Genomic DNA, 27,221 nt, shown 5'->3' on the forward strand with positions numbered 1-27,221 from the left:
AATATAATATTGTAGTCCTGCTTAGTCTGACGTTTCATCAAACACTTCACTAAATCAGTCCAGCTTAGTCAGTCTAATTTAGTCCCTGAAACTAGTTTAGTTCGAGACAGTCCGGTACAACAAATGCACCATAAATTTTAGTAATTGAAAATTAACATTCGTGTAAGAATTGGATAATAACTATATGGTATCTTTGTTAAATAATGCGTGACTAATAAAATATAAGATATATCAATGTGAAAGTAATAATTTAACATTTACAAAGTTAATTTAAAAGTTTAACATTATTCTTCAATAATATAGTGTTATGTAAATTTTTATTCGCATATCAACGAACTAATGAATTGACATATGATGAAAACGGTTTCATGTAAGCAGTCTTCCTCAATTACTACCACTCCATAGCGTAATGGTCGTTGAAACGTTAAAACGTTTCGTCCAAGAAATTGAGCGGAGTTACTGAATCGTTTGAGGCGAGAGAGCTGCACGGTTTCTACACAGAGAGTCAACGCTCAATCTCTCTCCGTCTTCAGCTTTCCGCCAACCGCCATAGACAAGCTGTAATAACACTAAGAGAGAGAGAGAGAGAGAGAGAGAGAGAGAGAGAGATTTGGAAGAGAAGAACAAGTCAGATTCTGTAGGGGTCAAATCCGGTCCTATTCTTCTCTTGTACGGCTCAAAATTATTGCACGTCAGAGATAAAAAGCCGAAAAGAAAAAGCGATTCCAGGTGCTGTTGGTAGAAGGCACTTTTGGTTCAGCTTGCGTTTGAAGCTTTGCTGGTGAGCTTGAATGAGTAAAGGCTAGGGTCGCCTTTGTGTGTATAAAGGCTAGGTGTTTCTTGTTTGCGGTGACGCTGCGAAGGTGAGATGGAGAACTATTTGAACGAGAACTTCGATGTGAAGGCGAAGAACTCGTCGGAGGAGGCGCTTCAGAGATGGAGGAGGCTCTGTGGATTTGTGAAGAATCGGAAACGGAGGTTCAGATTCACTGCTAATTTCTCCAAGCGGTTTGAGGCCGAGGTCATTCGACGCTCCAATCATGTATAAATCGGCTCCTCTTTTTGTTTATTTTTCTATCTTTTTTCTTATGTCCTGTTTGGTTCCTGAGAAAATTTTCATTTTTGGAATTTTTTAGTGTTTTTTGTTTGTTGTTAGTTGCCTTTGATCCTAGTGCTACAATCGATCCAATCTTATAATTTGGACAGTTAATCTGTAATTCTAATTAATTAGTGTTCCTTTCCTGCGTGCTTGTGGATTTACACTTCAGCTGGTTTACATGCTTTAACAAGTGTAATGTATATAGAAAGTTGGGGCAGATCCTGAGGAGATGCTTTAATTGCCAGGAAAATCACATCTCCGTATTCGAAAATATTTCGATGATAGGTTTACCCAAGGGAGGGAAAAATTCTGGACTCAGTGTTGTCTGAAATTTGAGATTACTTGTTTCTGGTGCATGGTGAATTAGCCATGCTGTTCGCAGATCCATTGCAGCTTGAAATTGCCATTTTGTATTGTCTCATCTTGCGGAATGTCGAAAAGAAAACACTGACCAAGTAAATACATGTAACTGGGTTTGATTAATGGGATATGGAATGTAATACTACGATAATGCGTAAAAGGATTTAACAGCTTTCTGAACCATGTATGGTGAACCGTAGTTGCTGTACTATGGAATTAAGGTCTACCGTCTTCCTTAAACAGAAATTGGGCAGATATCCGTTGTACTTAATGGGGGTCGTAACTAGTAAACGTTTATATTCATGAGCATATTTTATGTAGAAAATATATCTTTTGATGTCTTGTAAAAGAAAAGTTTTATTTCTCACTGTGTTGTCCTTTGTTCTTCTTCGGTGGAAATAACAGGAGAAGTTTAGAGTTGCAGTTTTGGTTTCACAAGCTGCGCTTCAGTTTATCCATGGTTAGAATCTTAACGTACTCAGTCCTGAAGTTGGTTATACTGTAAATTTAAAAACAATATTTCTATCTGTTTTGTATGTTTATTTGGTTTTCAACCTTCAATGTGTGCAGGCTTAAGTTTGCCCAGTGATTATACCGTACCTGAGGAAGTCAAAGCTGCGGGGTTTCAAATTTGTGCTGATGAGGTTGGATCGATTGTTGAAGGCCGTGATGTGAAAAAGCTGAAAAGTCATGGTGGTGTGGAGACTATCACAGACAAGCTTGGAACATCAAGTATCAATGGAATTTCTACTTCTGAGAAAATGCTGCATAAGAGAAAAGAAATATATGGAGTTAATAAATTTGCTGAAAAACCATCCCGTGGATTTCTTGTTTATGTGTGGGAAGCCCTTCAAGACACTACCCTCATGATACTTGCATTTTGTGCCCTTGTATCTCTGCTTGTTGGGATAATGACAGAAGGTTGGCCAAAGGGTGCCCACGATGGACTTGGAATTGTTGCGAGCATTTTGCTTGTTGTATTTGTCACTGCAACTAGTGATTATAAGCAATCCCTGCAGTTCAAGGACTTGGAGAAGGAGAAGAAAAAAATTACAGTTCAGGCTACTAGAGATGGATTCAGACAGAAGCTGTCCATATATGAACTACTTCCTGGTGACATTGTTCATCTTTCTATTGGAGATCTGGTCCCAGCTGATGGACTTTTTGTTTCTGGGTTTTCTGTGCTGATAAATGAATCCAGTTTAACTGGAGAGAGTGAACCGGTTAAAGTCAATTCTGATCATCCTTTTCTCCTGTCTGGAACTAAAGTTCAAGATGGATCATGCAAGATGCTTGTAACTACGGTTGGAATGAGAACCCAGTGGGGTAAACTGATGGCTACTCTCAGTGAAGGAGGAGATGACGAAACCCCCTTGCAGGTTAAACTAAATGGTGTGGCAAGCATCATTGGGAAAATAGGCCTGTTTTTTGCTGTTGTGACATTTTCTGTGTTGGTTCAAGGATTGTTCAGCCGCAAGCTTCAAGAAGGATCCCACTTGATCTGGTCTGGAGATGACGCATTGGAAATCTTGGAATATTTTGCTATAGCTGTTACAATTGTAGTTGTTGCTGTTCCCGAAGGTTTGCCTTTGGCTGTGACATTGAGTCTTGCTTTTGCCATGAAGAAGATGATGAACGATAAGGCACTAGTCAGGCATTTGGCCGCTTGTGAGACAATGGGATCAGCCACAACTATCTGCAGTGACAAGACTGGGACACTAACAACTAACCACATGACTGTTGTGAAAGCTTGCATTTGTGGGAAAATCAGAGATGTGGGAACCTCTGAGGAAGCTTCTAACTTGGCCTCCATAGTTCCTGGCGCTGGTTTGAGACTCATACTTCAATCTATTTTTAACAACACTGGAGGAGAAGTTGTTAAAAACAAAGATGGCAAGATTGAGTTACTTGGAACACCCACTGAGACTGCTATTTTGGAATTTGGGATGTTGCTTGGCGGTGATTGCAAGGCAGAACGGGAAGCATCAAAAGTTGTTAAAATTGAGCCCTTCAATTCTCATAAGAAGCGAATGGGTGTTGTTCTAGAGCTTCCTGAAGGTGGCTTCCGGGTGCACACTAAAGGTGCTTCTGAGATAATATTAGCTGCATGTGACAAATTCATGGGCCCAGATGGCGAGGTTGTTCCACTCGATAAAGCATCCATTGATCTTTTCAGTGGCATCATTAAACGTTTTGCTAGTGAAGCCCTTAGAACTCTCTGCCTTGCATACATGGAGGTTGGCAATGAGTTCTCAGCTGAAAGTCCTATTCCCGCCTCAGGGTACACGTGTATAGGCATTGTGGGTATCAAAGATCCAGTTCGTCCTGGTGTCAAGGAGTCCGTTGCAATTTGTAGGTCTGCTGGTATTACAGTCAGAATGGTTACTGGAGACAACATAAACACTGCAAAAGCAATTGCAATAGAATGTGGAATTTTGACCGATGGGGGTTTGGCAATTGAAGGCCCAGAATTTCGTGAGAAGAGTGAGGAGGAATTGCAAAAAATTATTCCAGAACTTCAGGTACGGTCTTATTTTTCTGGAAAGACACTTACACGGAAACATGTAATCAAAATTTCAAAAATACCGCCAGTGAGCTGTTACAGAAACATTTAGTTAATTTATTATCATCTGATCAGGTTATGGCTCGATCTTCACCAATGGATAAGCATACCCTAGTAAGACACCTAAGGACCACTTTTCAAGAAGTTGTTGCCGTGACAGGTGATGGTACAAACGATGCTCCAGCACTTCATGAAGCTGATATAGGGCTTGCAATGGGCATTGCTGGAACTGAGGTATTTACCATGATGTTGCTCCTTTTTGTGTCCTAATAAAAGCCTCTCTCTCACTCTCTCAAATCATAAAGTCACACATTTTCACAGATGATTTTCCTTTTTTTTATAGATATAACATGCTAAAGACAGACAACTCTTTTACTTCGTAGGTAGTTTTTAGAGAAAAGTTCCATCTCTATTTTGATTGATGAGCTTATTACTAAATTGAGGTATCAGAAGGCTGCAAAAAGGTTGGGTTGGAAAGTGGTGGTGGTGGTAAGAGACTAAATCATATTAGGTTAAATATGGATAATACAAGAAAGAAGTGATTCCTTTGCCCAAGGAAGGGTCGTTTACTCTCTTCTTCTCATGTGTTGAACCTTTTTGATATTAAGATAATTAAGCGCATGCTAATCATCTCAGGTAGCAAAAGAAAGTGCTGATGTGATAATTCTGGATGATAACTTCTCTACAATTGTGACTGTCGCCAAATGGGGACGTTCAGTGTACTTGAACATACAGAAATTTGTTCAGTTCCAGTTAACGGTTAATGTGGTTGCACTTATTGTCAACTTTTCTTCTGCCTGTTTAACCGGTAAGCACACTGACATTTTCTTTCTTATTTAAGTTTCTTTTTCTTTCTCATGACAATATTGTGGCTCACTTTTTGGTTTGGGGTTGATAACGCACATAGGAAATACACCGCTTACTGCTGTACAGCTTCTCTGGGTCAACATGATCATGGACACTCTAGGAGCCCTTGCATTAGCCACTGAGCCGCCTAATGATGATTTGATGAAGAGAACACCAGTTGGTAGGACAGGAAACTTCATCACTAATGTGATGTGGAGGAATATCCTCGGGCAGTCCCTGTATCAGTTTGTGATATTATGGTTTCTACAGACCAGAGGAAAAGAAGCTTTCCATGTTGTCGGCCCAGACTCTGATTTGATCTTGAACACCCTTATCTTCAACTCATTTGTGTTTTGTCAGGTAATTATGAATTATCGGGGGATTGATTTACTCGTATTGCGTTAGTCCATGAATCGGAGTATTTGAAACAGTAGAATTCGAATTCAGGAAAGACTACTCACCCTCGTACGCTGTTTCCTTCTTCAGGTTTTCAATGAGATCAGCTCGAGGGAAATGGAGAAGATAAACGTCTTCAAGGGCATAACGCAGAACTACGTTTTCGTGTCTGTCCTCTCTGCCACTGTTATCTTTCAAATCATAATCATCGAGTTCCTGGGTACATTCGCAAGCACATATCCTCTAAGTTTGAAGCAATGGTTTGTTAGCGTTGCGCTTGGGTTCCTTGGCATGCCGGTGTCAGCAGCTCTGAAATTCATCCCCGTGTAAGCGAGAGAGGAGATCGGCTGGGAACTTGAATAGGTACTTCTACGCTTGCCTACCGATGGAGGTTTTGTTATGGCATCATTTCAAAGATCATTCTTTCGATTCTGTAAAGTCGAACAGCTAGCAAATTCAAGGCTAAATGACACTGAACGGAGGCGTCACGTGATATAATGATATTAATGTGAGAATACACTCCGGTTACGTACATAGTTTTGTGTGAAAATGACATCATAAGAGGATATTTGTATTCGATCTAAATTTCAAAGTTTGATTAATTAGAAAAGGAACAATTAATTTTTTATTTTATTTTTAATAAAAAGGAGACCAGTTGATGGTTTTATCACGGCAGTCTACCATTCCAGAGGTCGAGAAGACTCAAAAGCATTTTAGCCTCCTCTTAACCATCACCGTGCAATTCACTTGTGTTAGGATTGTAACTTAGGATGTGCCGGATGAATATGGATCTGGAACTCATTCCCAACTATTGGACCATCTCGTCGTGATTAAAAAGTAACCATTAATTAACTTTGTCAAAATATGATTAGCATAGAAAAACCTATTGATCCCACAATGTCTTGGGTTTGCTGACACCTCAGCACTACACAGCCAACCAACCAAAATGCTTATAAGGAAGAACATAGTAGGGCCCGCCTAGAAAAACATACCCCAAACATTCAAACAAATCAAATCTTTACAAAACTCTCTTGAATTTTGATGGCCAACATGCAACACAAACGCATGAAATCTCACCAAGGCACCTCATCTCTTCTCTTTCCCATTTACTATTTACTATTTATCAACAGAATCACTTCTCTGCTGTAACTGAAGAATTTTCTACAACATTTACTGCACCTTTTGGGTTATTTACTTTCAACCACCTAACCGCTCCTGCATTAGATGGTACAAGAAAAACACAGCGTCCTGCAACACAAGGGCCAACAAGTCCAAGATTAATCAACCCATTAAGCAAAATCCAGTCTTTAATCCATTTGATTAACCAACTAATGAGATTAATTAACGAACCAAAAAAACTCACAGTTTCCAAAAAATTCAAATCAGGAACCGATATCCTGACATTCAATGATTCATTAGTTAAATTCTGATCCAATGCCATTAAGGTGGCGGCAGCTGCTACGGCGGACGGCCGATGATGCATTAAATTGATCTCTAACGTTCAAGAACAAACGTAATTAATTCGTAATTACCATCTAAATCAACCAAAAAAAAAAACAAATTAATTGATTAAGTGATCAATTAATCCATGTAAATAACAGAAATACCTGTCATTACAGAACGGAGGTGTGCTGCAATCTGAAATTTCACATCTGGTGGAAATTCTTGCCATAACTTGGAGACCAAGTAATCGAGAAACGCGAAGGGTGTGATTATATCCATGTCCCATCCTAATGCTGTCACCACCCCGTGCGCCTTTTGTACAATAGATCCCGTTGCAAAGAAGTAATCTCCGTCTTCGTGTTGTGACAGCGGTGGGAGCATCATCCTCTCCGTCCATGCCGCCAACGAAAGGCAGGCCACCGAAAGCAATCTAATTTCAGGTCTTTCTTCTACAATCTGCAGAAAAAAGAAAAATTAATCAATTCATTAATACTAATAAAATTTCTAATTAAATCAAAATGTAAACAAAATCTTACAGGCGTGGCGATGGACGTCAGAGAAATGAACCGATCGAAGTATGTAACGAACAAGTATACTACTGTTGAGGATTGAAACCCAAATGCTGCTGTTTTCTGAATTTCAAGAAACACCAGAATAAACTCCCGACTGAAACTTCACAAACGTTAGTTCAAATGGATCGAAATTTCGAAAACAAGAAATGGGGTTTTGGAGTTTTGAGACTAACGTTGAGAGCCCATGTGATGGATTCCGATCGAACTTCCAAAACCCAGTTGGGAATGATCAAAGCTTCATCTCTCTGGAACCCGAATCCGATCTCTATGTCGATTAAGTTGTTGATGCCGTCATCTGGGTTTTCAACTGGCACCTCATCGTACAAAAATTCAGGATTTTCTTGGCAAGAAAGGTCCGGCGATAAAGGATCATCGTCATTGCCACCGTCCATTGTTTCTTTCTTGGCAAGAAAGCTCTGGAAAAGCTAGTAGAAATGGAATCAAATGATATGAACTCAGTGAGTCAACCCAGTACTGAAGCCAAAGATTTGGAGAGAAAATGGTTGACCAGCAAAGACTGTATAGGACTGAATATATTTGTAGTGAAAGTGAATGCAGAGACGTGAAACCGTTTTGACAGTTACAGATTAACAGAATTAGGGTTTCTAATTTAGGAATATCAGTGTTTGTATATCAATTTATTAACTTATATATAGAAGGGTATTAGATTTAGTACCACAAACATGAATGCTAGGTGTTTGGGCATAGACTTGTGTGCGCGATTGATCCTAGCATTTCTCATATTAATTTGCTGCATTGTTTTCCCGAGAGCATATTTTGCTTCGGCATCTCAGATTAACAGTCAGTTTCACCGGCTTCAAGTTTTCAACCTTCGTTGAAAATGCCCAAACGATACTCGAACTAGATTGTATTTATACAACTCGGTTTATCTGTACTCGATTTAATTTTTGTGTTAAACAAAGAAAATCTTACGGACGACGTGACCATTCAACCGCACATACAATACAAGGCATCCTACCTCCGAATTTAAGTCTCTCCCACCCCCTTGTGTTTGCTGCCCTAGCGAGCGCCCGAACTGAAGATTCTTTCCTCAAAGTAACTCCACTCCACCATTGGAATTTCTACACCAGAACAGAATTACTCTTCTCTAATGTAATCTGATGTAGCTGAAAAATTCTCTACAACATCCACCCATGGGGCTCGAATCAAACTGCATGAGTGATCAATTGGTTTTTACAGACTTCTCTGCTGGAACTGAAGAATTATCTACAACATTTACTGGGATCGATCAGTCCTTCAAACTCTTCAGCTCCTTCTCCTGCATTCGATTGTAGCAGAAAATCACAGCTTCCTGTAACAAGAAGGCCAAAAACCCGAAGATCGATCAAACCCATCAATCAAAATCTAATTTTAGGCTACATAAAAGGCCCGCAAGTCCCAACATTTAATCTACATGAACATCAACTAGTTAATGATAAAATGGCTAAAAAAAAGACTCACAATTTCCAAAAATTTCAGTTCTGATACAGAGTTTATCTTTAATTCCAATGCTTCTTTTGTTAGTTTCTGATCCAATGCCATCAAAGTGGCCGCGGCTGCTACAGCGGACGGTCGTTGATGCATTGAATTAATCTCTACATTAACATTAAAACGTAATTAACTAACCATCTAAATCAACTCACAGTTAATTAAGTGATCAAATAGAAATAGAAATACCTGTGATTATGGAAAGGAGGAGGCCTGCAATCTTGGATTTTACATCAGATAGAGATTCTTGGCACAACTTGGAGACGAAGTAATCGATAAACGAGAAGGGTGTAATCATATTCATCTTCCATTCCAGTGCTCCCAACACCGTAAGCTCCATTCTCTGAATCAGTTTTACTTCAAAAAGGTGAGGATTTTCGACTTCGTACTGTGACAGTGATGGAATGTTCTGCTCGTCCATCTTTGCAGCCAGAGATAGACACGCCACTGAAAGTAATCTAACCACAGCTTCTTTATTATTAACCTGCAAACACATGAACCGCGTCGTTACACAATCGCTATTTAAAACACTGAATGGAATACAAATGTACAAAACACATTGGCATTATCGTTTGGACAAAGCCCGAAAAGGGGAAAACTAAATCTTACAGGGATTTGTCTCAGGGAAATGAACCGATCAAAGTATGTCATGCACAGATATGCTGTTCTGGGATGAAATCCAAGAGCCCTTCTTCTCTGAAATCCGAGAAACACCAATGACAGGAACACAATCAAATTCCCATTCGAAACAACTTTTTGGATCGAAACTTGGAAAACAAGAAATTGGGTTTTTGAGATTAGATAGAGACTAACTTGGAGAACCCATGTGATGGATTCCACTCGAGCGTTCAAAACCCAAATGGGAATCACCAAATCTTCGTCTTTCTCGAACCCAAATTCGATCTCTCTGAGAATTAAGTTCTGCAAGTGGTCTTCTTCCAGTGCAAAGCCATCACAATAGTTGTTGAGATTGAGGATTGGTTTGTCTTCTCCACAATCTCCGTTGAAGAAAAAGCTGTCACTTTCTCGGCAAGAAAGGTCCCGCGATAAAGGATCACCATTTTCGTCTCTTTTTCTCTTCATTTTTTTCCTTTCTAACTGTTTGCTGCATTTCCACCAAGAAAATCTAGTGCGAACAGAGTCGGATAATATAATCCCAGGACTGAATAATCCGAGATTTGGAGTGAAAAAAAATGGTTGACCAGCAAGACTGGAGAGGTTGAGATGGAGACGAAATGGGGTAGTTTAGCAATGATGTGACACCGTACGTTTTAACGGTTGCAGATTCAACGGAAATGTGAAATGGGAATTGTTATGGATGAATATCTGTTTGTCCAGAGCCTATAGGAATTTGGCCTAGGTTTCATTTGAATGTGATTTTAAAATGACTGAAAGCACTTTTAGAGAATATTTTTACCAAAAACGTTTTTATTTATTTTAAGAGTGCATCCAAACGAGTACATAGTTAACAAAAAGTGCTTATGATTAGAAGCACTTTTTATGTGACGTATTTAAAATAAAATGTGGTACATAACATTTGAACGAACATGTCGTTGATTTTACAAGATAAGAATGATATTTGACGGTATTTAAAAGTAATTAATTGCACATTGTTATGCATTTGAACTTTTTATAAATTGGAGTGAGTATTAGCTTTGGTACAATGTCATTCTCGGTACAGCCTTAGTGTTATACCTATTTCGTGGAAGTCCTTGTATCTAACTCTCATAATATTATAATTATATTAGTTACGAAAGATTTCTTAGTATGTTATGATATATCTTATTTTTTGGAGCATAAATTATTTTCAATTATTTTTGTAGTTTTTGCTCAAAATACGCAAGAGGGATCCTCCTGAATTTTGTCCAATCCATATTGTCCGAGCAAGTAATCTCGCTCCGATGTCCAAAATCCAAGTTGGTTGGGCTGTTCGGCCCAAAAAACCCCAATATTTTTGCTTTTGTTTCGTCCTCAGGCTGCATCGTCGACGTTGAGTTTTGCGTGTTGCCTGTTGCGTGTTGTGGTACATCGTATCAATCGCAACCACAACTTAACCAAGTGACCAACGTGTCCACGAACTATTGGCTGTAGAACGTGTGTTTGTAAATTATCACGTCATGTCATATATAAAATCAATTGTAATACGACCACGTGAACCGTATGAACATCACACTAAAATTCAACCATGGCCAAGAAGCAGACTTGGATTGAATCACGCCTTCTTAATTCTTCTTTTTATCTCTTCCCTCGTACTTGAACGGTTACGGTTCACGTCAATATGTGAGAGAAGGATAGGGAAGATGATAATAGTAAGGGAGAGAATTCTACTTCATCCAAGAGGCAGTTTCCAACCAGAAAGGAAACTTTTTGCTTCAGTCACGTGTCTCTTTCAAAACTCACATATCACATGTGCTTCACTTATATGTGACTCTAGTTATTCACGGACACATATTAAGTTTATGACAACAAAATAAATAAATAAAATTAAGCTTATACATGTCATTCAATAATTTGGGTGCAAGATTTAATCTCTCTCCTGGTGGTCTGCCATCTTCCAAACTCAGGAGCATTTTTGCTTACTACATACACCTAATCATTTGACATGTGTAATTTCACTTAACTTTGGTTATTTTTTTTTAAATTGAAAATGTAACATTTAATGTCAAAATTAAGATAATTAGGTGTATTATGAAATATATATAATTGTTATAACATATGGTGCCCGGCAAAAATGCTCTCTCCAAACTCGCGGGTGGAACAACTCCAACCCCATAATCTTATCACAAGCGTCATCAAATTGAGCGGTTCACAACGCGCCACGTCGTAACCCATACGATTTCATAGAGAAATTTTTAGTTGTAACAGGAACACAAGTGATACACCATGTGTTTTAATAGGAATTGTGAGAAATTTTATTTTTTAAATTATTAACTTTTTAGCACACATATCCCACTATTTATTTAGAAACACGTGGTTTAACATTATGTGTACCGATCATACTGAAAAATCTATCGATTCCGTGAACCTGATTTACACATGTTAGCACCCGAATATCCCTTGCATCCAAACTTAAACATTCCCTTTTTAAAATTCCACCAAGCAAATGCGAAAGCACGAAACTTGGCTCCTTACGAAATCAAATGTTCCAGATTTCAATTTTCCCCAAATTTTGATTTCTAAGCGGAAAGAGGTATTTTAGCCCCAAATCAGGAAACCCTAATTCTATTAATGGCTGAATTGCTCTCGGGATTTTCTGAATCGCAGTTTTTTCTCGTCTCCGACCAATTCGATTTTGCTCATCTCGTCAGATTTTCTTCTCTTTGGCAGCGCTCTCCTCCTCCGTTTCCTCCTTCTAAGATTTTCAGTCGCCCTTGTAAATTTTTCTGACGGAGAAAGCGCACTAGGGATTTAGAAAGTATAGTAAGGATCCCCCATACGATTCACAGTTATGGGGAAACGTAAGGCTCTTCATCCCTTTTAACTTTTCAATTTGAATTTTTTGTGTGTGGTTAATTAGGGTCTTCTTATTTCTAATAATTTCTTATGTTTCAATTCGTTAATTTTAATTGGAAGTTGCTCGTTTGATTGCTTGAGATCCCAAATTTGCTTGCAATTTATTAATTTTTGGTTGGTTCCAATTATTGCAACAAGTTTTGGTTTTGCTGATTTTAATGTTTGATTGAGCTCATAGTACATGTGGGTTTTTAATTTCTTTTCCAAAGAGATAGGCTTGATGGATAGGAATTGTGGAATTTCTGGTGTTGAGGTTAGTGTGGATTTTGGCATTGGCAGGTAGTTCTCAGCGTAAGAATGCTGCGATGATGGACAGCGATGATGATAATAGTAGCGTGAGTTCAACGTCAACTATGCGCTCCGATCATATATCGGTGTCTGTGAATGAAGATATGCAAGTGGATAGGGATAGTTTACTCGACCAAGCTGTAGATGCTTTGTATGAGAAGAGGTATATACTCACTTTTTGATCATTATGTTCTATAATGATACTAATAATAGCCGGCAAAAGAGAGGAAAAAGCGTGTTTAATCGTTCCCATTGTGCTTATTAAAATGTTAAACTCTGTGTATGTGCAGGGGTTCATCAAGAGAAAAAGCTTTGTCAGCAATTATTGACTCGTTTAATAGCAACTTGCAACATCAGTTTGTGGAAAAGAAGTAAGCACTTGCATTTGATTGTGTTCAATTATGCTCCTAAGACCCAGGATGCCTTAGTTGTTACCTTTTGTATTTTGCATTGATTCTCATAAAACTTATTTGTTGTTCATCAGGTTTGCAACGTTATTGCATCAGTGTCTGAATTGCATCAAAAAGGGTTCCTCAAAAGAGATATGTTTGGCGTCTCATGTGATCGGTTAGTCCTTTGCTACTTTCCCACTCTTATACTTCTCCCCCAAGTATCAAAATGAGTTTTTAATCTTTTCATGTGTGCTTGTAGGACTATTGGCTTTGACTGTTGGATGTGGAGACAATGCTCAGGAAATACTGGAAGAATCAGTACCTGTGATTTCACAGGCTTTCAAATCTGGATCTGAAGTTTCAAAGACATCAGCGGTAGCGATATCATACTTCTTTAGGCTTTAGCTTCAAGGGCTTTCTGCTTGTTGGACATATCATGATACTGAACCTGTTGTTCTTTTTCTGAACACACAATTTGGTTTTTAATTGCAGTTACTGGAGTGTTTAGCTATTATCACTTTTGTTGGTGGTAGTGACCCAGAGCAAACAGAAAAGTCAATGCAAATTATGTGGCAAGTAGTTCATCCAAAACAGAGTTCCAATGTAAGCAAGCATGTTCCAGCTATATTTCCAGAAAGTTCGCGAGCACGCCGTTATTTATTTTCTTTTATGGGCCTGGTGAAGGTAATGTTTCATGATTTGACTGTTCTCCGTTCTTTAACTTTTTTAGGTGATTGCAGTTAAACTGTCAGCAGCAGTAATAACCACCATGGTGTCTGCATGGTCCTTTCTTCTTACAACTGTAGAGGGTTGGAATCTTAATCCGAAAGACTGGCAAGAGTGAGCAAATTTTTATCAGTGACCTATTTTTCCTGCTTTTCTTTTGTTTGATAAGGATTGGTCTGCATGTTAATCTATGGTTCGAACCACATCCGTTTATGTACTAAGGCTTTGGCTCCAACCAGGCTGATGCAGCAACCTTGTGGAATACAAGACCTGCATAGTGTGAATACTTTTGCAGCACAGAAACTTATAACAGTTCTGACGTTGAGTCGTTTATAATAACTCCCCCTATTATTTTCTGGCCAATAATGCAGGTCCATAACATACTTATCTAGTCTGCTAGATAAGGATGACCGGTCCATACGTATGGCTGCTGGTGAAGCTTTGGCTTTAATTTTTGAGATTGGAAGTTTAGAGAAGTTCACTGCTGGCGCTAAAACATCAAGTGATGGCTCAACTGAAGTAGGAAACAAATCTCGGGAATATGTACATATACAAGGATTGAAAGCGAAGATTGTTAATCAAGCCAGAAACCTGTCAGCCGAAGCAGGTGGCAAAAGTTCTGCTAAAAAAGATCTTAGTAGTCAGCGGAACACGTTTCGGGATATCTTGGAATATTTTGAGGTATATTTATACCCTTGTGATTAAAATGGATGCTTAATTTTATCGATCCTGTATACTGATCTTATTCTTCAATTTAGGATGGTTATTCTCCTGAAATTTCGATAAAGATTGGTGGTGAATCACTACAGACATCAACGTGGTCGCAGATGATACAGGTCCCCTCTCATGCCTCCTCTTCTCTCCCTGCGTTTGAATTCAAATTTTTATTTACTTAATCATTTCTATTCATTGACTCGTTTTCGTTTTGAAACATTTACAGTTGAACTTTTTGAAGCGTTTTCTTGGAGGAGGTTTTATCAAGCACATGCAGGTTGCTTTCCTTGCCCCTAGATATGATTTCTTCATCATTTTACCAGATAAATTCATATCTATTCTTGATCGTGCCGGTATAATTCCTCTTTGGTTATGCAAAGGCTAATGGAATAATACATCTTCTGAAACAGGAAAATGAACTCCTCCAGGATGTTCTTGGCTTCAATCCAAAGAAAAAGAATCTGTTGGAATCTGAACATCGTCTATCTGGTAGTGAAAAGGTTTGTTCTTACAACCACTCCAATTTAGTTTTGATATTCCATAGGTCTGCAGCAGGTGTTCTTTTGTTGGTGGCTAATTTTCTAGTCATTCATTAATGTTGTGTCGTGGTTACAGAGGATGTTTAAGTCACCGAACTCGGTACAAAACAAGGCCAGGACCCAGCTGCTTAACAAGCAGCGAATGTTATCCGAGGTATGCTTGTGAACGCTTTTGCTTCAACGTGTTCAGGGTGAACATGCTGGCTCTTGAATTATACTTTCCTTCTAACCTTTTTTTCACTTCTCTGTGTGCTCGCAGGGTAAAAATATCGGCCGCTTTGCAGCTAATTTGGGGGACGATGCGTAAAAAAAATTCACGTGCTTATCTTTTATCGGTTTTTAGTAGACGAATTTAAAACAATCTTATTTCATTTTGTGGTAATGTAATTGGTGGTGGTTGGATAAGGCTATCAGTCATTTGTGACAGAAAATTTTGTAGTTCCTTATTGAGTTTGTTATTAGAGTTCCATTCTTTTAAATGGATTATGTTATGTTTCTAATGCTACGTAGCACCGAGGTGGAACTCACTATTTTAATCAGTTTGTGAAATCGAAAAGATAATATCGTAGGATTCATGTCCGTGCAATTTTATTGTATCTAGAAGCCACCTAAACCAGAAAAGTGCTTATTCATGGCCCGGTCCTTCCTGAAATTATTTCTTCCCCCTCCCCCTCTGCCTCCTCCTCTCCTTCCCCTCCTCCCCCTTTGATTTCCGGCATTCTCTCCGTCTTCACCGTCACCGTTCTCGTTTTGTCTATTATCTTGCTCCTCACCTCTCCTTCCTCGGCCCCTAGCATTCCCACTAAACCCTCTCCCTCTCCCATCCATCTGACCCCTCTCTTCGGCCTGAGAATTGTCAAATTGTTTGTCTTGCTCCTCCGAGTATTCTGTCAGCTTCTTAACCGCGCCAAGAGGAAGATTGCCGCCACGACCAAGGCCATGAATCATTTCTTGTTGTGCTTCAGTAATTAATGATGCTTCACCAGCATTTGCAACTGCAACCGAACCTGCAACTTTGTAACTGTAATTCTTACCATCCTTGACATAATATTGGGGCTTCTTTCTGGAGCCCCATTTGGAATTAGCTGCATCCTGGGATGAACTTCCAGTTTGTGTTTCCCACGGCCCACCCGTAATTGAGCTGCTTTTTTGACTAAATATCTCGCTTTCCCCCACTCCTGAATCTGCAACACTCAGACCCAGATCATCGAAGGAGTCATCATACTCATCGTCATACTCAAACTGTGAAATAAGAGCAGCAGTTTTTGCAATGTATTTCTCATTTCTGTCATCCAGTGTATCAGTGTCAGGCATGTCTGCTTTAGACTTCCTAACAAACCTTCCTTGTGATGAGGATGATGAAACCAAAGGGCCACCATTTTGTTTATCCCTCACAACGGCTGCTGTACCAGTGGCGTGTGGTGCTGTAAACTCAACTAGCTTTTCTTTCCCTTTATCGTTCTTACTAACGGTCGCAGTCTTGGGTGTTGGCATCGTCTCTAATGACGTATCCAAGGACTGCAGATCTTCATGAAGAGTTCCTTCAAGAATCCTCTGAATAACCTCCTCAGGATTTTGGTTATAGGCTTCAAGACAAGCAGCTAAAAAACCTTTTCCATATTCAGGGAAGAGGTCCTTTATTTGACTGATTCGTGACTCCACAATTGCAACATCTTCATCTATCTGCACCTTTTTGTTCGTCAAAGCGGCTTTCGTACTGGGCTGCTGCGTAACTATGGGTTTCTGAGTAGACGTAAGTATTACATATACGTAGCCCAGTTGCTCATCATCCATGATTATCCACCCTGCACAAACAAAGCTGACTACATATAAATTTGCTTCTTCAAGCATAATTATACCAAACGAGCCAATAAAAAATCATACAATTACACTATACTGTAATAGCATGTAATAGCTCACCAGTATTTTGTAAATTCTCCATTTTGCTCATAATGTTGAAGTTCTTTTCAACGTTTTGAAGAAATGTTTGCCTATTCTGGTTCTCCTGAGCACATACGGAAATTCCATTAATCTCTCTTAAAGTTTGAACCAGTATATCTGCTCTAATGAAAAGATCCTCCACTTTGGCTGGAAACATCTCCGCAGCAGCCGGAATGGGGAGGTTATCTTTGAAGGCATCATCACTTAGATAGCATAAATCCAATAGTTTCCAACCAAATCTGACAATTCTCAATGATAACATCTTCAAACTGAAAGCAATATTAGACACCATTTTATCTTCTCCGTCTTCTGAAATTATTCGAAACCCACGCTGCAAAGATGGAAGCAATGAATCATGCAACCTTGCTAGAGTACTTAGTAATCCCTCGTTCCCATGACTGCATAGAAAGAGAAAGCAAAGATATATTATTTCATCATTATTGAAACTTTTGACAGCATTATTGCTAAAAAAACTTGATTTCCCAAACAAGCAGGTTCCACTACAAAAACTCCTAGACAACCACCAAAACATGCTGATGAAATCTCAATTCTAAGATACACCTTCTGATTGTTGAATGAAACAGCCAAGCCCATAGGAAAACTCAAGTTTCTTATGCATCCACATGTTCTTACTGTGGAGTACAGCCATTACCAATCAAGCTTTAGATCACAGTTTAAGAAAATCCCATTGCTAAACAAAGGTAAGATACCTGGTTTCAACAGGGCACAAAAAGAAGACAGCGGATGGTTCGTATGCAGTTAGGAAAGCATCCATGGATACAATTGCATCGTTAATGAAGTCCATAACCTACCAAGAAAGGAGAAAAATCTTAAACAGGGTACCATAAGTATGTCAACATCCTCATATCTTGAAAGTTGAAGCAGAAAACAGTAATGATCATATAGAAACATCATAGATCCAACCCGCAGAAGAAAACAAAAGGGTTCACTTGAATTCCTTATGAAAAGAGTTTCCTTAGCTGTATTATAGCAAAAACTTGGTTACTAAAACTTCTGTTGATGCACAAAACCGGAAGGGTCTTGGAACTACATAAATCCGACCGTGAATCTGCAAGAAGGTAAAAAACACAAGATGTATCGTGGTTCACCCCAATGTTTGGGCTACGTCCACACTGATGTTGATATTGTTTCACTCTTAATGGTGAATATACAAGAAGGCTAGAGGCAGTGTGCTCTCTAACCTATTTTCTGTGTTTGCCCTCTCTGAGATGTTTTCTCTCTTCCCACGGCCTAAACCTTGACCTCCTCTAATGAGGAGAGTGAGGAGTCCTTTTATAGAATAAGGGATCCTCACTTATTACATATTTGCCCCTTCATTTATTACAAATTACATTTGAATCCCCCGAGTATTTATACGAGGTCTAAATACGAAGGCCCGAAATATGGTACAAACAGTAGTTCCCCAAGTCTTCAGTCAAGAAAGTCTTTTGGCTGGAGACTTGAAATTCAGTCCATGTGTGGGCCGAAGTAACTAGATGTCGTCTAGAACTGATACTCGATATGAGTCGGTGCTCAATGTGAAATGATGCTCAACTAGAAGTAGCACATGTTGCAAGGCTGCTTGGCTTGTGGCTTATGTTGCCTTGGTTGGCTCGGCTTGTGGCGTTGAAGGTGAGGGAGTCCCTTTTATAGAATAAGGGCTCGCTCCTCAATGGGCTAGAGTTGATGCTCGCGGCGAGACGGTTGCTTAGCAGGCGGCGATGCTCTCTAATGATGGTGAAGGAGTCTCTTTTATAGAATAAGGGTTCGCTCCTCAATACATAAGTGATGGGTTAGGAGTGATGCTCGCGGTGAGGCGGTTGCTCAGCTGACGGCGATACTCTCTAATAAAGGTGAGGGAGTCCCTTTTATAGAATAAGGGTTCGCTACTCAATACATAAGTGATAGGCTAAGAATCTCTCTTTACTGAAGGTGAGGGAGTCTTTTTTATAAAATAAGGGTTCGCTCCTCAATACATAAATAATGGGTGCTCTCAAATGAAAGTGAGGGAGTCCCTTTTATAGAATAAGGGTTCGTTTCTCAGTACATAAATAATGGGCTAAGTCCCCCAAATATTTTTCATGAGGCCCAGTTGCGGAAGCCCAATATATGGTACATAGTGTAGTCCCCTAAGTCTTTAGTCAATAGTCTGTTGGCTGGAGACTTCAAATTTAATCCATGTATGGGCCGAAGTGGCAGTTGTTTGGAGGCGATCTTTGTAACCATGCACTGAAGCTTTGTAGGTGAAGCTTTGAAAGTGAAGTTTCATAGGTGAGGCTTTGAAAGTGAAGCTTTGAAGCTGGAGCTTTTGTAAATGAAGCTTTGAAGTCGGAGCTTTGTAAATGAAGCTTTCGAAGCTGGAGCTCTGTAAATGAAGCTTTCGAAGCTGGAGCTCTGTAAATGAAGCTTTGAAGCTGGAGCTTTATAAATGAAGCTTTCGAAGCTGATTGACATGAGTGATGCTCATGAATGTTTATGTTGATTGACATGAATGATGCTCATAGATGTTGACATGAGTGACGCTCATGAATGTTTATATATGATTGACATGAGTGATGCTCATGAATGTTTGTGTATAATTGACATAAGTGATGCTCATGTATGTTGGTGATTGTCATGAGTGATGCTCATGAATGTTTGTGTATAATTGACATAAGTGATGCTCATGTATGTTGGTGATTGTCATGAGTGATGCTCATGTATGATGTTTTGGAGGACGGGTTGTACTTTTGATCACCTGGTTGGTTATAATAACGGCAGGCTACCGAATAATTTTGAAGTACTGGACGTACTTTTGATCACCTAGTTGGTGATAATAGCGGCAGGCTGCCGAATAATTTTGGAGTACTAGACGTACTTTTGATCACCTGGTTGGTGATAATAGAGGGTGAACCTTAAGTGGAGGGATGGAGGTTGGAGTTTGAAGCCATAAGGTCTGATTCTTTTGGGCATATGGGCCTTCCCCCTCCACATAACATTCCAGCCCACTATTTTGGGCTTGCCGACATTTTGCCATTTTTTTTTTATGATTACCCTCTGGTGGGGTTATACATGTCTCCAAAAGGTAAGAAAAGTAAATCATTAGAGATCACCATGAGCACGTGGCTCATCAGTGTATAAGTTGGTAGACTTCTTTAATCAACAACAATGTTGATCAGTAGATCTAGTTGCTCAATAATGCCTGACAATAAATGACAATATAAGTACGACCGTATAATGAATAAATCAAATTGACAAAGTTTGTCAAGGCAAAATATTGTAATATGTGTTTTCTATGAATAAATAATTTATTCAGTTGTGTGCTAAATCACATATTGTATAAATCAATAACGTGGTAGTAATCATGTGATATCTGAAATAATAATTATATTATTTAATCATAAGTCATCATGACATAAAAATAATAAAATTATTATTTTATAATTAGTCATCATGACACATGAGCGGTAGGTCTCGGGTTCGAGACTTAGGAGCAGCCTCTCCATAAGTGGGGGTAAGGCTAGCCGACATTCACCTCTCCCAGACCCTGCGTAAAGCGGGAGCCTTGTGCACTGGGTACGACCTTTTTTAGTCATCATGACACAACTAAAATAATAAGATATTAAATAAACAATGATATTGAGAAAACATAATGATGTTTGCTGAAAAGGAAAAGTAAAGCTTTCTTTATTTTTTTTTCTTTTGTCAGATGGCAGACGGAATAATGATAGAATTAATAATAGAGTGATGGCACATGGTATGGTAGACAGAATAAAAACTTATCTTTCCTTTGAATTTGATGGTCTGTAGCTTTTGATAAAGCTTTATGCACATTCTAGCCTTAACTGTTCAACCAAAAGCAAAAACATCTTATCTTTCTTTTGAATTTGGTGGTCTGTAGCTTTTGATAAAGCTTCCTGCACGTTCAAGCCTTGAATTTAGTGGTCTCTCTCTAGCTGTTCACTTGATGAAAGTGGATGGATGTCTGTGACTTGACACTGTCGTATCCAGCAAGGTGGAGCAGAGCATACTGCAACATACAACCGTGTCCAGCAGATAACACGAATCGGTCACATTTGAACCAGTAGGGGTTCTTAGGGTTGAACACTGTGAACCCATTGCAGTTGAGCAGCAAAGACTTCTTCCACACCGTGAGGACCGTCGCGGTTTCATCGTCGGAGCCGGAACTTTTGAGCCTATAAGGCTCGTAGGAAGGGACAATATTGGCATTTGCACTGTTTGGGTACACCTTTGTCATCCCTGACCTTCCAGAAATATCGATCAGCCATTAGTCAAACATTTTGGATTTTCATCTGCTCCAAATACGATTTTCCATCAAGCCTATGGCGGGAGAAGAAATCGTTCACGTACTTTTCCGTCCCAATCCTTTTGAACAGTGGTGGGTTTTGGGGGGATACTAAGCTTCTGAGTGGCCCAATATCTGCCTCATATTTAGGGATGAAGAACATCACAACCGACACCCTTTCCTTCTCGGAATCGACTAACGACACTGAAGTCCACGGCCTGAGCTTGAAATCAGAGGAAGACGAAGAGAGACCAGGATCGGCACGGCAAAGAAGCGGAGATCGCATCATTGAAACTGCTCGGCTTCCTGATTGCATTTTTTTTTCTTCTGGGTTTTGGTTTCTGCAGATAAGAGGTCGCACTTGGTGCGATGGCAAGTGCCTTCACCCATGAGTGGTAGGTCTCGGGTTCGAGACTTGGGAGCAGCCTCTCCATAAATGGGGGTAAGGCTAGCCGACATTCACCTCTCCCAGACCCTGCGTAAAGCGGGAGCCTTGTGCACTGGGTACGACGACCTTTTTTTTGGTTTCTGCAGATCCACAGTGGACAGTGGTGAGGTTCCACAGTGGTGAGATGAAAAAATGAAAGAGAACCGACATAGCTTTTTGTGTCGTTTCCCACAGACGGCGCCATGAGGGTCCGCTTGATCAAGATGTAGCCTTGACTGTTCAACCAAATTCAAAAGAAAGATAAGATGTCTTTGCTTTTGCTTTTGGTTGAACAGTCAAGGCTAGAACGTGCAGGAAGCTTTATTAAAAGCTACAGACCACCAAATTCAAAAGAAAGATAAGTTTTTATTCCGTCTGCCATCTGTCATCACTCTATTATTAATTCTATCATTATTTCGTCTGCCATCTGACAAAAGGAAAAAAAATAAAGAAAACTTTACTTTTCTTTTTCAGCAAACATCATTATGTTTTCTCAATATCATTGTTTATTTAATATCTTATTATTTTATTTGTGTCATGATGACTAATTATAAAATAATAATTTTATTATTTTTATGTCATGATGACTTATGATTAAATAATATAATTATTATTTCTAATATCACATAATTACTACCACGTTATTGATTTATACAACATGTGATTTACCACACAACTGAATAAATCATTTATTCATAGAAAGCACACAAAACAATATTTTACCTTGACAAACTTTGTCAATTTGATTTATTCATTATACGGTCGTACTTATATTGTCATTTATTATCAGGAATTATTGAGCAACTAGATCCACTGATCAATATTTTTGCTGATTAAAGAAGTCTACCAACTTATAGACTGATGAGCCACGTGCTCATGATGATCTCTAATGATTTACTTTTCTTATATTTTGGAGACATCTGTATAACCCCACCAGAGGGTAATCAAATGTACGTCTAGTACTCCAAAATTATTCGGCAGTCTGCCGCTATTATCACCAACTAGGTGATCAAAATTACGTCCAGTACTCCAAAATTATTTAACAGTCTGCCGTTATTATCACCAACCAGGTGATCAAAAGTACAACCCGTCCTGCAAGAAATCATACATGAGCATCACTCATGACAATCACTATCATACATGAGCATCACTCATGTCAATCATACATAAACATTCATGAGTATCACTCATGTCAACATTCATGAGCATCATTCATCTCAACATCCATGAGCATCACTCATGTCAATCAACATAAACATTCATGAGCATCACTCATGTCAATCAGCTTCGAAAGCTTCATTTACAGAGCTCTAGCTTCGAAAGCTTCATTTATAGAGCTTCAGCTTCAAAGCTTCATTTACAGAGCTCCAGCTTCGAAAGTTTCATTTACAAAGCTCCGACTTCAAAGCTTCATTTACAAAAGCTCCAGCTTCAAAGCTTCACTTTCAAAGCCTCACCTATAAAACTTCACTTTCAAAGCTTCACCTACAAAGCTTCAGTGCATGGTATACAAAGACTGCCTCTGATCAACCGCCACTTCGGCATACATGGATTAAATTTGAAGTCTCTAGCCAACATACTCTATTGACTGAAGACTTAGGGGACTACACTATGTACCATATATTGGGCTTCCGCAACTAGGCCTCATGAAAAATATGTGGAGGACTTAGCCCATTATTTATGTACTGAGGAGCAAACCCTTATTCTATAAAAGGGACTCCCTTAGAGAGCACTCATTATTCATGTATTGAGGAGTGAACCCTTATTTTATAAAAGGAACTCCCTCACCTTCATTAGAGAGAGACTTTTAGCCCATCACTTATGTATTGAGGAGCGAACCCTTATTCTATAAAAGGGACTCCCTCACCTTCATTAAAGAGCATCGCCGCCAGCTGAGCAACCGTCTCGCCGCGAGCATCACTCCTAACTCATCACTTATGTATTGAGGAACGAGCCCTTATTCTATAAAAGACTCCTTCACCATCATTAGAGAGCATCGCCGCCTGCCGAGCAACCGCCTTGCCGCGAGCATCAACTCTAGCCCATCATTTATGTATTGAGGAGCGAGCCCTTATTCTATAAAAGGGACTCCCTCACCATCATTAGAGAGCATCGCCACCTGCTGAGCAACCGCCTCGCCGCGAGCATCAACCGCATCACCGCCTGCTGAACAACCGCCTCGCCGCCTGCCAAGTAGCCTCGCAACATGTGCTACTTCTAGTTGAGCATCATTTCACATTGAGCACCGCCTCATATTGAGTATCAGTTCTAGACGACATCTAGTTACTTCGGCCCACACATGGACTAAATTTCAAGTCTCCAGCCAAAAGATTCTCTTGATTGAAGACTTGGGGGACTACTGTTTGTACCATATTTAGGGTCTCCGTATTTAGACCTCGTATAAATATTCGGGAGACTCAAATGTAATTATGTAATAAATAAAGGGGCAAATATGTAATAAGTGAGGAGCCCTTATTCTATAAAAGGACTCCTCACTCTCCTTATTATGAGAGGTCAAGGTTTAGGCCATGGGAAGAGAGAAAACATCTCAGAGAGGGCAAACACAGAAAATAGGCTAGAGAGCACACTGCCTCTAGTCTTCTTGTATATTCACCGTTCAGAGTGAAACAATATCAACATCAGTGTGGACGTAGCCCAAACATTTGGGTGAACCACGATACATCTTTGTGTTCTTTACTTTCTTGCAGATTCACGATCGAATTTATGTTGTTCCAAGACCCCTCCGGTTTGTACATCAACAACTTCCATAAATAATATCCCCCATTTTTCTAAAAATTTAATTTAATTTAATTTTGTACAGCATGCAGCTGAACAAATCCAAATTAAAACCCACTATAACTCTAAGGGGTGGTTTGGGAGTCAGGTGCTTAAAAAAAAAACACCAATGAAAAAAAGCTGTGAGGGTTTTAGGTGTTTGGTAAACTGAAAAAATAATGGCTTATTTTGGAAACTGCTGTGAGAATAAGCTGAAATCAAAGGAAAAAGCTGAAGCTGCTATTTGTAGCTTTGGAAAACTGGTTTTTTTTCAAAGCACACGGAGCTACAGTGCTCCTTTAATGAAAAGACCCACTATCAAACTGCTTTTTTTTTCAAAAGCACTTTTACAAAAAAGTTTACCAAACACTCTGCTAATTTTTTTCACAGCCGCTTATTCTCACACAGCAATACCAAACCAGCCCTAAATCTCTTGAAGGAATTAATTCAAATTGCAACTAAGTACTGAAAAGGAGTAGAGGGAGGATGAGGATGGAATCAGTTGTCCTAATAAGTTCAATCAATAAGAAGAGAAAGCAACTCACTTCCAATAAATCAGCAAGAAGACGGCTGGATCCATGTACTCCAGAGTTTCCATGGGAAAAAAGGGTCTGCACAAGATATCAGGAGTGCTTATAAATCCTTCCAGTAAAAACCAATTAAAGTGTATTAAAGAGATACATAACTAGTATAGAGTTAACCATTATTTGATAGGCAGAAAAGTTTGATCAACACTATTAATGGACAGATGAGTTCCATTATTTATTTCACGAAGCTTCCTGAACGCTGAGGTGTAGCAACGCTTACGACTATAAAACCGACTTTACTAAACAGGGTGAATGGAATAAAAGGTTGAATCAGTCACTTTTGACTTTAAAAGATTTGACGATATACCTCCAAGGCTGAGCTGCTACGTTGGTACATTGTTTGGACAATGCTAAGGAAATGTGATGCAACTGCAGTCAAATTGTCATGGATCCTAGTATGAGCTTTCACTGCATTGCCAACCTGAAAAACATAATAACAAAAATGACTGACTGACCGAGTGAGAGAGAGTGCACTGGCCACTATTTATAAAATCCCTACCAGCACTCTGGTCAAATCTTCATTTTCATGGCCATATATAGCACATATGTCTAACAACGTAGGCAAGCCCAGCAACTTCTTCTCCTGCAAAAGAACTAGATGTGGAATTAGCGAACAACGGTTATTACGATATAATATTAAACAAACCAAAACCATCCTAATCATATTTTCTCCAATGAGATAAATTCAACTCGAATGCAAATATAGGACATGGATGCAGACTTCTACGGTAGACCTAAAAGCACCCAACAAACTCTAATATGGACGCAAAAGCCATCTCATGTATGTATATGGTACGGTATTTCTAACGAATTACATCAGTTACCATACTGCACAAATTTGGGAGAAAAATATGGAAGCAAATGATGTTATGGACGAAACCGACAGAAAGTAATGCATAGTAAGATCCAAAATCTTTAAGGGTTACATTAATCCTGTTCTAACAAAGTGGATTATCCCGCCCGCCAAACTTTATGAATAACAATTTAAAGAGAATACATAATGACAGAACACACCTTCATGATCTTTTGGACTGAGAATATCAGCAAGACGAGCGCCAGGATCCCTATTAGAAGATCTGCATTACAATGACTCAGAGTGAATAGGAAAAGCGATAATAACAATGCAACAACAGAATATGATGCTGCACAGCTGCAACCTTAGACTTACAACTTCAGACTTACATTCGATATAACACCATAAAAACACGCCGGCTCAATTCGAACTCCCCAACAATGACCCCCGCCACCAATTCCTTGGCGCCGCGATGAGCGAAATCATACCACCTGCTCCTAAACTGTAGGAAGCTATCCAGAAATTCATGCAACGATGCATCACTAGCCACTGACAACAAATGTGCACCATCAACAAAAAACAGTGAGATGTTAACAATAAATTGAATATTCAATGTGAAGTTTCCAGCTTTTGCCAGTCGAGATGTAAATGTCGTAGCAGTAATTTTACCTTGTCGCCAAAACTCCTTTGGGTTTAACTTCAGCAAGCGAGAGAGCTCTCTGTTAAGAAGATCCACCACTCTTTGCGACTCCAGGGCGTCCAATCCACCTTCGTTGGCGCCCAGCCCAGCCGCCACCGCCTCGTCCTGAGGTAAGTAACTTACGAAATTGCCACCCTGAGCTCTGCTCGGCACCCACTCTCCTTTCTCCCCCATCCGAACCCTGCTCCCCGACGGCGGTGCCGAAGCAGCGGGGGAAGTTTCGGGATTGGATTGCTGCTTGGAGAGCGATTGCCGGAGTGAGGTGGAGAGCGTGGGGTTGGGATTGGGCTCTCGAGGGATTGGATTGTTGTGGTCTGGATTCTTGGGGACGAAGACCTTTTGGGGTTTTGGGAAACCCTTGCTTCCGGCTGGCCGGGGGTGAGAGTTTCGGTTCGACATGTTCTCTCTCGTGTTCTCTCTCATGTTCTCTCCGGCGAGAAAAGCCTACACTGGCTGGTGGGCTATTGATTCTTTATTTTATTTTTCTATTTTTGTGTTTTTTAATTATATATATATTATTAAGATTTAACTATAATACTTATTTCAGTTACAATTACATGTATCTAACACAATTATTATCTAGACCGTCAAACAATAATTGCATTAGATATATATCTGTTTGTAAATATAAAAAACTATAATATAGAAGAGCAAGAAGTTTATGAGAAATGTATGAGAGATAAAATATGGATTTTTTATTATTATTTAGACACATTGGGTGAGGTAAGAAAAAACAACAACATATTTTTGTTTGATTTACTTTAATGCCTATGA

General features: G+C 39.4%; 5 protein-coding genes across 9 annotated transcripts; 2 read left to right on the plus strand and 3 right to left on the minus strand.

Annotated features, from left to right (window-relative positions):
• The first annotated feature begins 325 nt into the window (after positions 1-325).
• LOC103455902 (calcium-transporting ATPase 1-like) lies at positions 326-5,939 on the plus strand. The gene is made up of 7 exons (XM_008395517.4): positions 326-1,042; positions 1,865-1,919; positions 2,030-3,981; positions 4,098-4,256; positions 4,659-4,830; positions 4,930-5,228; positions 5,355-5,939. The coding sequence occupies exons 1-7, from the start codon at positions 869-871 to the stop codon at positions 5,592-5,594; spliced, it is 3,051 nt and encodes a 1,016-aa protein (XP_008393739.2). The 5' UTR covers positions 326-868; the 3' UTR covers positions 5,595-5,939.
• Positions 5,940-6,091: 152 nt separating this feature from the next.
• Positions 6,092-8,393, minus strand: LOC103415595 (cyclin-D5-1-like). 2 transcript variants are annotated; one of them, XM_017326867.3, is made up of 6 exons: positions 8,259-8,393; positions 7,453-7,704; positions 7,244-7,339; positions 6,872-7,163; positions 6,628-6,758; positions 6,092-6,512 (listed from the first exon to the last, which is right to left on the minus strand). In XM_017326867.3, exons 2-6 carry the CDS (start codon positions 7,669-7,671, stop codon positions 6,462-6,464), a joined length of 789 nt encoding a protein of 262 aa, XP_017182356.2. In that variant the 5' UTR covers positions 7,672-7,704; positions 8,259-8,393; the 3' UTR covers positions 6,092-6,461. The 2 variants fall into 2 exon arrangements, with proteins under 2 accessions (XP_017182356.2, XP_070670894.1); XM_070814793.1 differs by lacking the exon at positions 8,259-8,393 and adding an exon at positions 7,956-8,154.
• On the minus strand, positions 8,133-10,001 carry LOC103415417 (cyclin-D5-1-like). 2 transcript variants are annotated; one of them, XM_008395514.4, is made up of 5 exons: positions 9,581-10,001; positions 9,377-9,463; positions 8,957-9,251; positions 8,741-8,874; positions 8,133-8,591 (listed from the first exon to the last, which is right to left on the minus strand). In XM_008395514.4, exons 1-5 carry the CDS (start codon positions 9,848-9,850, stop codon positions 8,529-8,531), a joined length of 849 nt encoding a protein of 282 aa, XP_008393736.3. In that variant the 5' UTR covers positions 9,851-10,001; the 3' UTR covers positions 8,133-8,528. The 2 variants fall into 2 exon arrangements, with proteins under 2 accessions (XP_008393736.3, XP_070670895.1); XM_070814794.1 differs by lacking the exon at positions 8,741-8,874 and having other exon boundaries at positions 8,378-8,591; positions 9,581-9,996.
• A 1,752-nt stretch (positions 10,002-11,753) lies between these two features.
• LOC103455897 (uncharacterized) lies at positions 11,754-15,418 on the plus strand. Of its 2 annotated transcripts, XM_008395512.4 has the most exons (14): positions 11,764-11,957; positions 12,095-12,225; positions 12,560-12,731; positions 12,859-12,939; positions 13,053-13,135; positions 13,220-13,335; positions 13,453-13,563; positions 13,691-13,800; positions 14,058-14,367; positions 14,445-14,522; positions 14,627-14,677; positions 14,811-14,900; positions 15,016-15,093; positions 15,199-15,418. In XM_008395512.4, the coding sequence occupies exons 2-14, from the start codon at positions 12,216-12,218 to the stop codon at positions 15,244-15,246; spliced, it is 1,338 nt and encodes a 445-aa protein (XP_008393734.1). In that variant the 5' UTR covers positions 11,764-11,957; positions 12,095-12,215; the 3' UTR covers positions 15,247-15,418. The 2 variants fall into 2 exon arrangements, with proteins under 2 accessions (XP_070670896.1, XP_008393734.1); XM_070814795.1 differs by having other exon boundaries at positions 11,754-12,225.
• A 39-nt stretch (positions 15,419-15,457) lies between these two features.
• LOC103415418 (uncharacterized) lies at positions 15,458-26,926 on the minus strand. Of its 2 annotated transcripts, none has more exons than XM_029095112.2 (9): positions 26,417-26,926; positions 26,137-26,296; positions 25,969-26,018; positions 25,454-25,548; positions 25,262-25,375; positions 24,913-24,978; positions 17,591-17,688; positions 16,860-17,278; positions 15,458-16,744 (listed from the first exon to the last, which is right to left on the minus strand). In XM_029095112.2, exons 1-9 carry the CDS (start codon positions 26,868-26,870, stop codon positions 15,537-15,539), a joined length of 2,664 nt encoding a protein of 887 aa, XP_028950945.1. In that variant the 5' UTR covers positions 26,871-26,926; the 3' UTR covers positions 15,458-15,536. The 2 variants fall into 2 exon arrangements, with proteins under 2 accessions (XP_028950945.1, XP_028950944.1); XM_029095111.2 differs by having other exon boundaries at positions 25,969-26,030.
• Positions 26,927-27,221: the final 295 nt, after the last annotated feature.

This window comes from Malus domestica, chromosome 15 (assembly GCF_042453785.1).
Source record: "Malus domestica chromosome 15, GDT2T_hap1".
Taxonomy (NCBI): domain Eukaryota; kingdom Viridiplantae; phylum Streptophyta; class Magnoliopsida; order Rosales; family Rosaceae; genus Malus; species Malus domestica.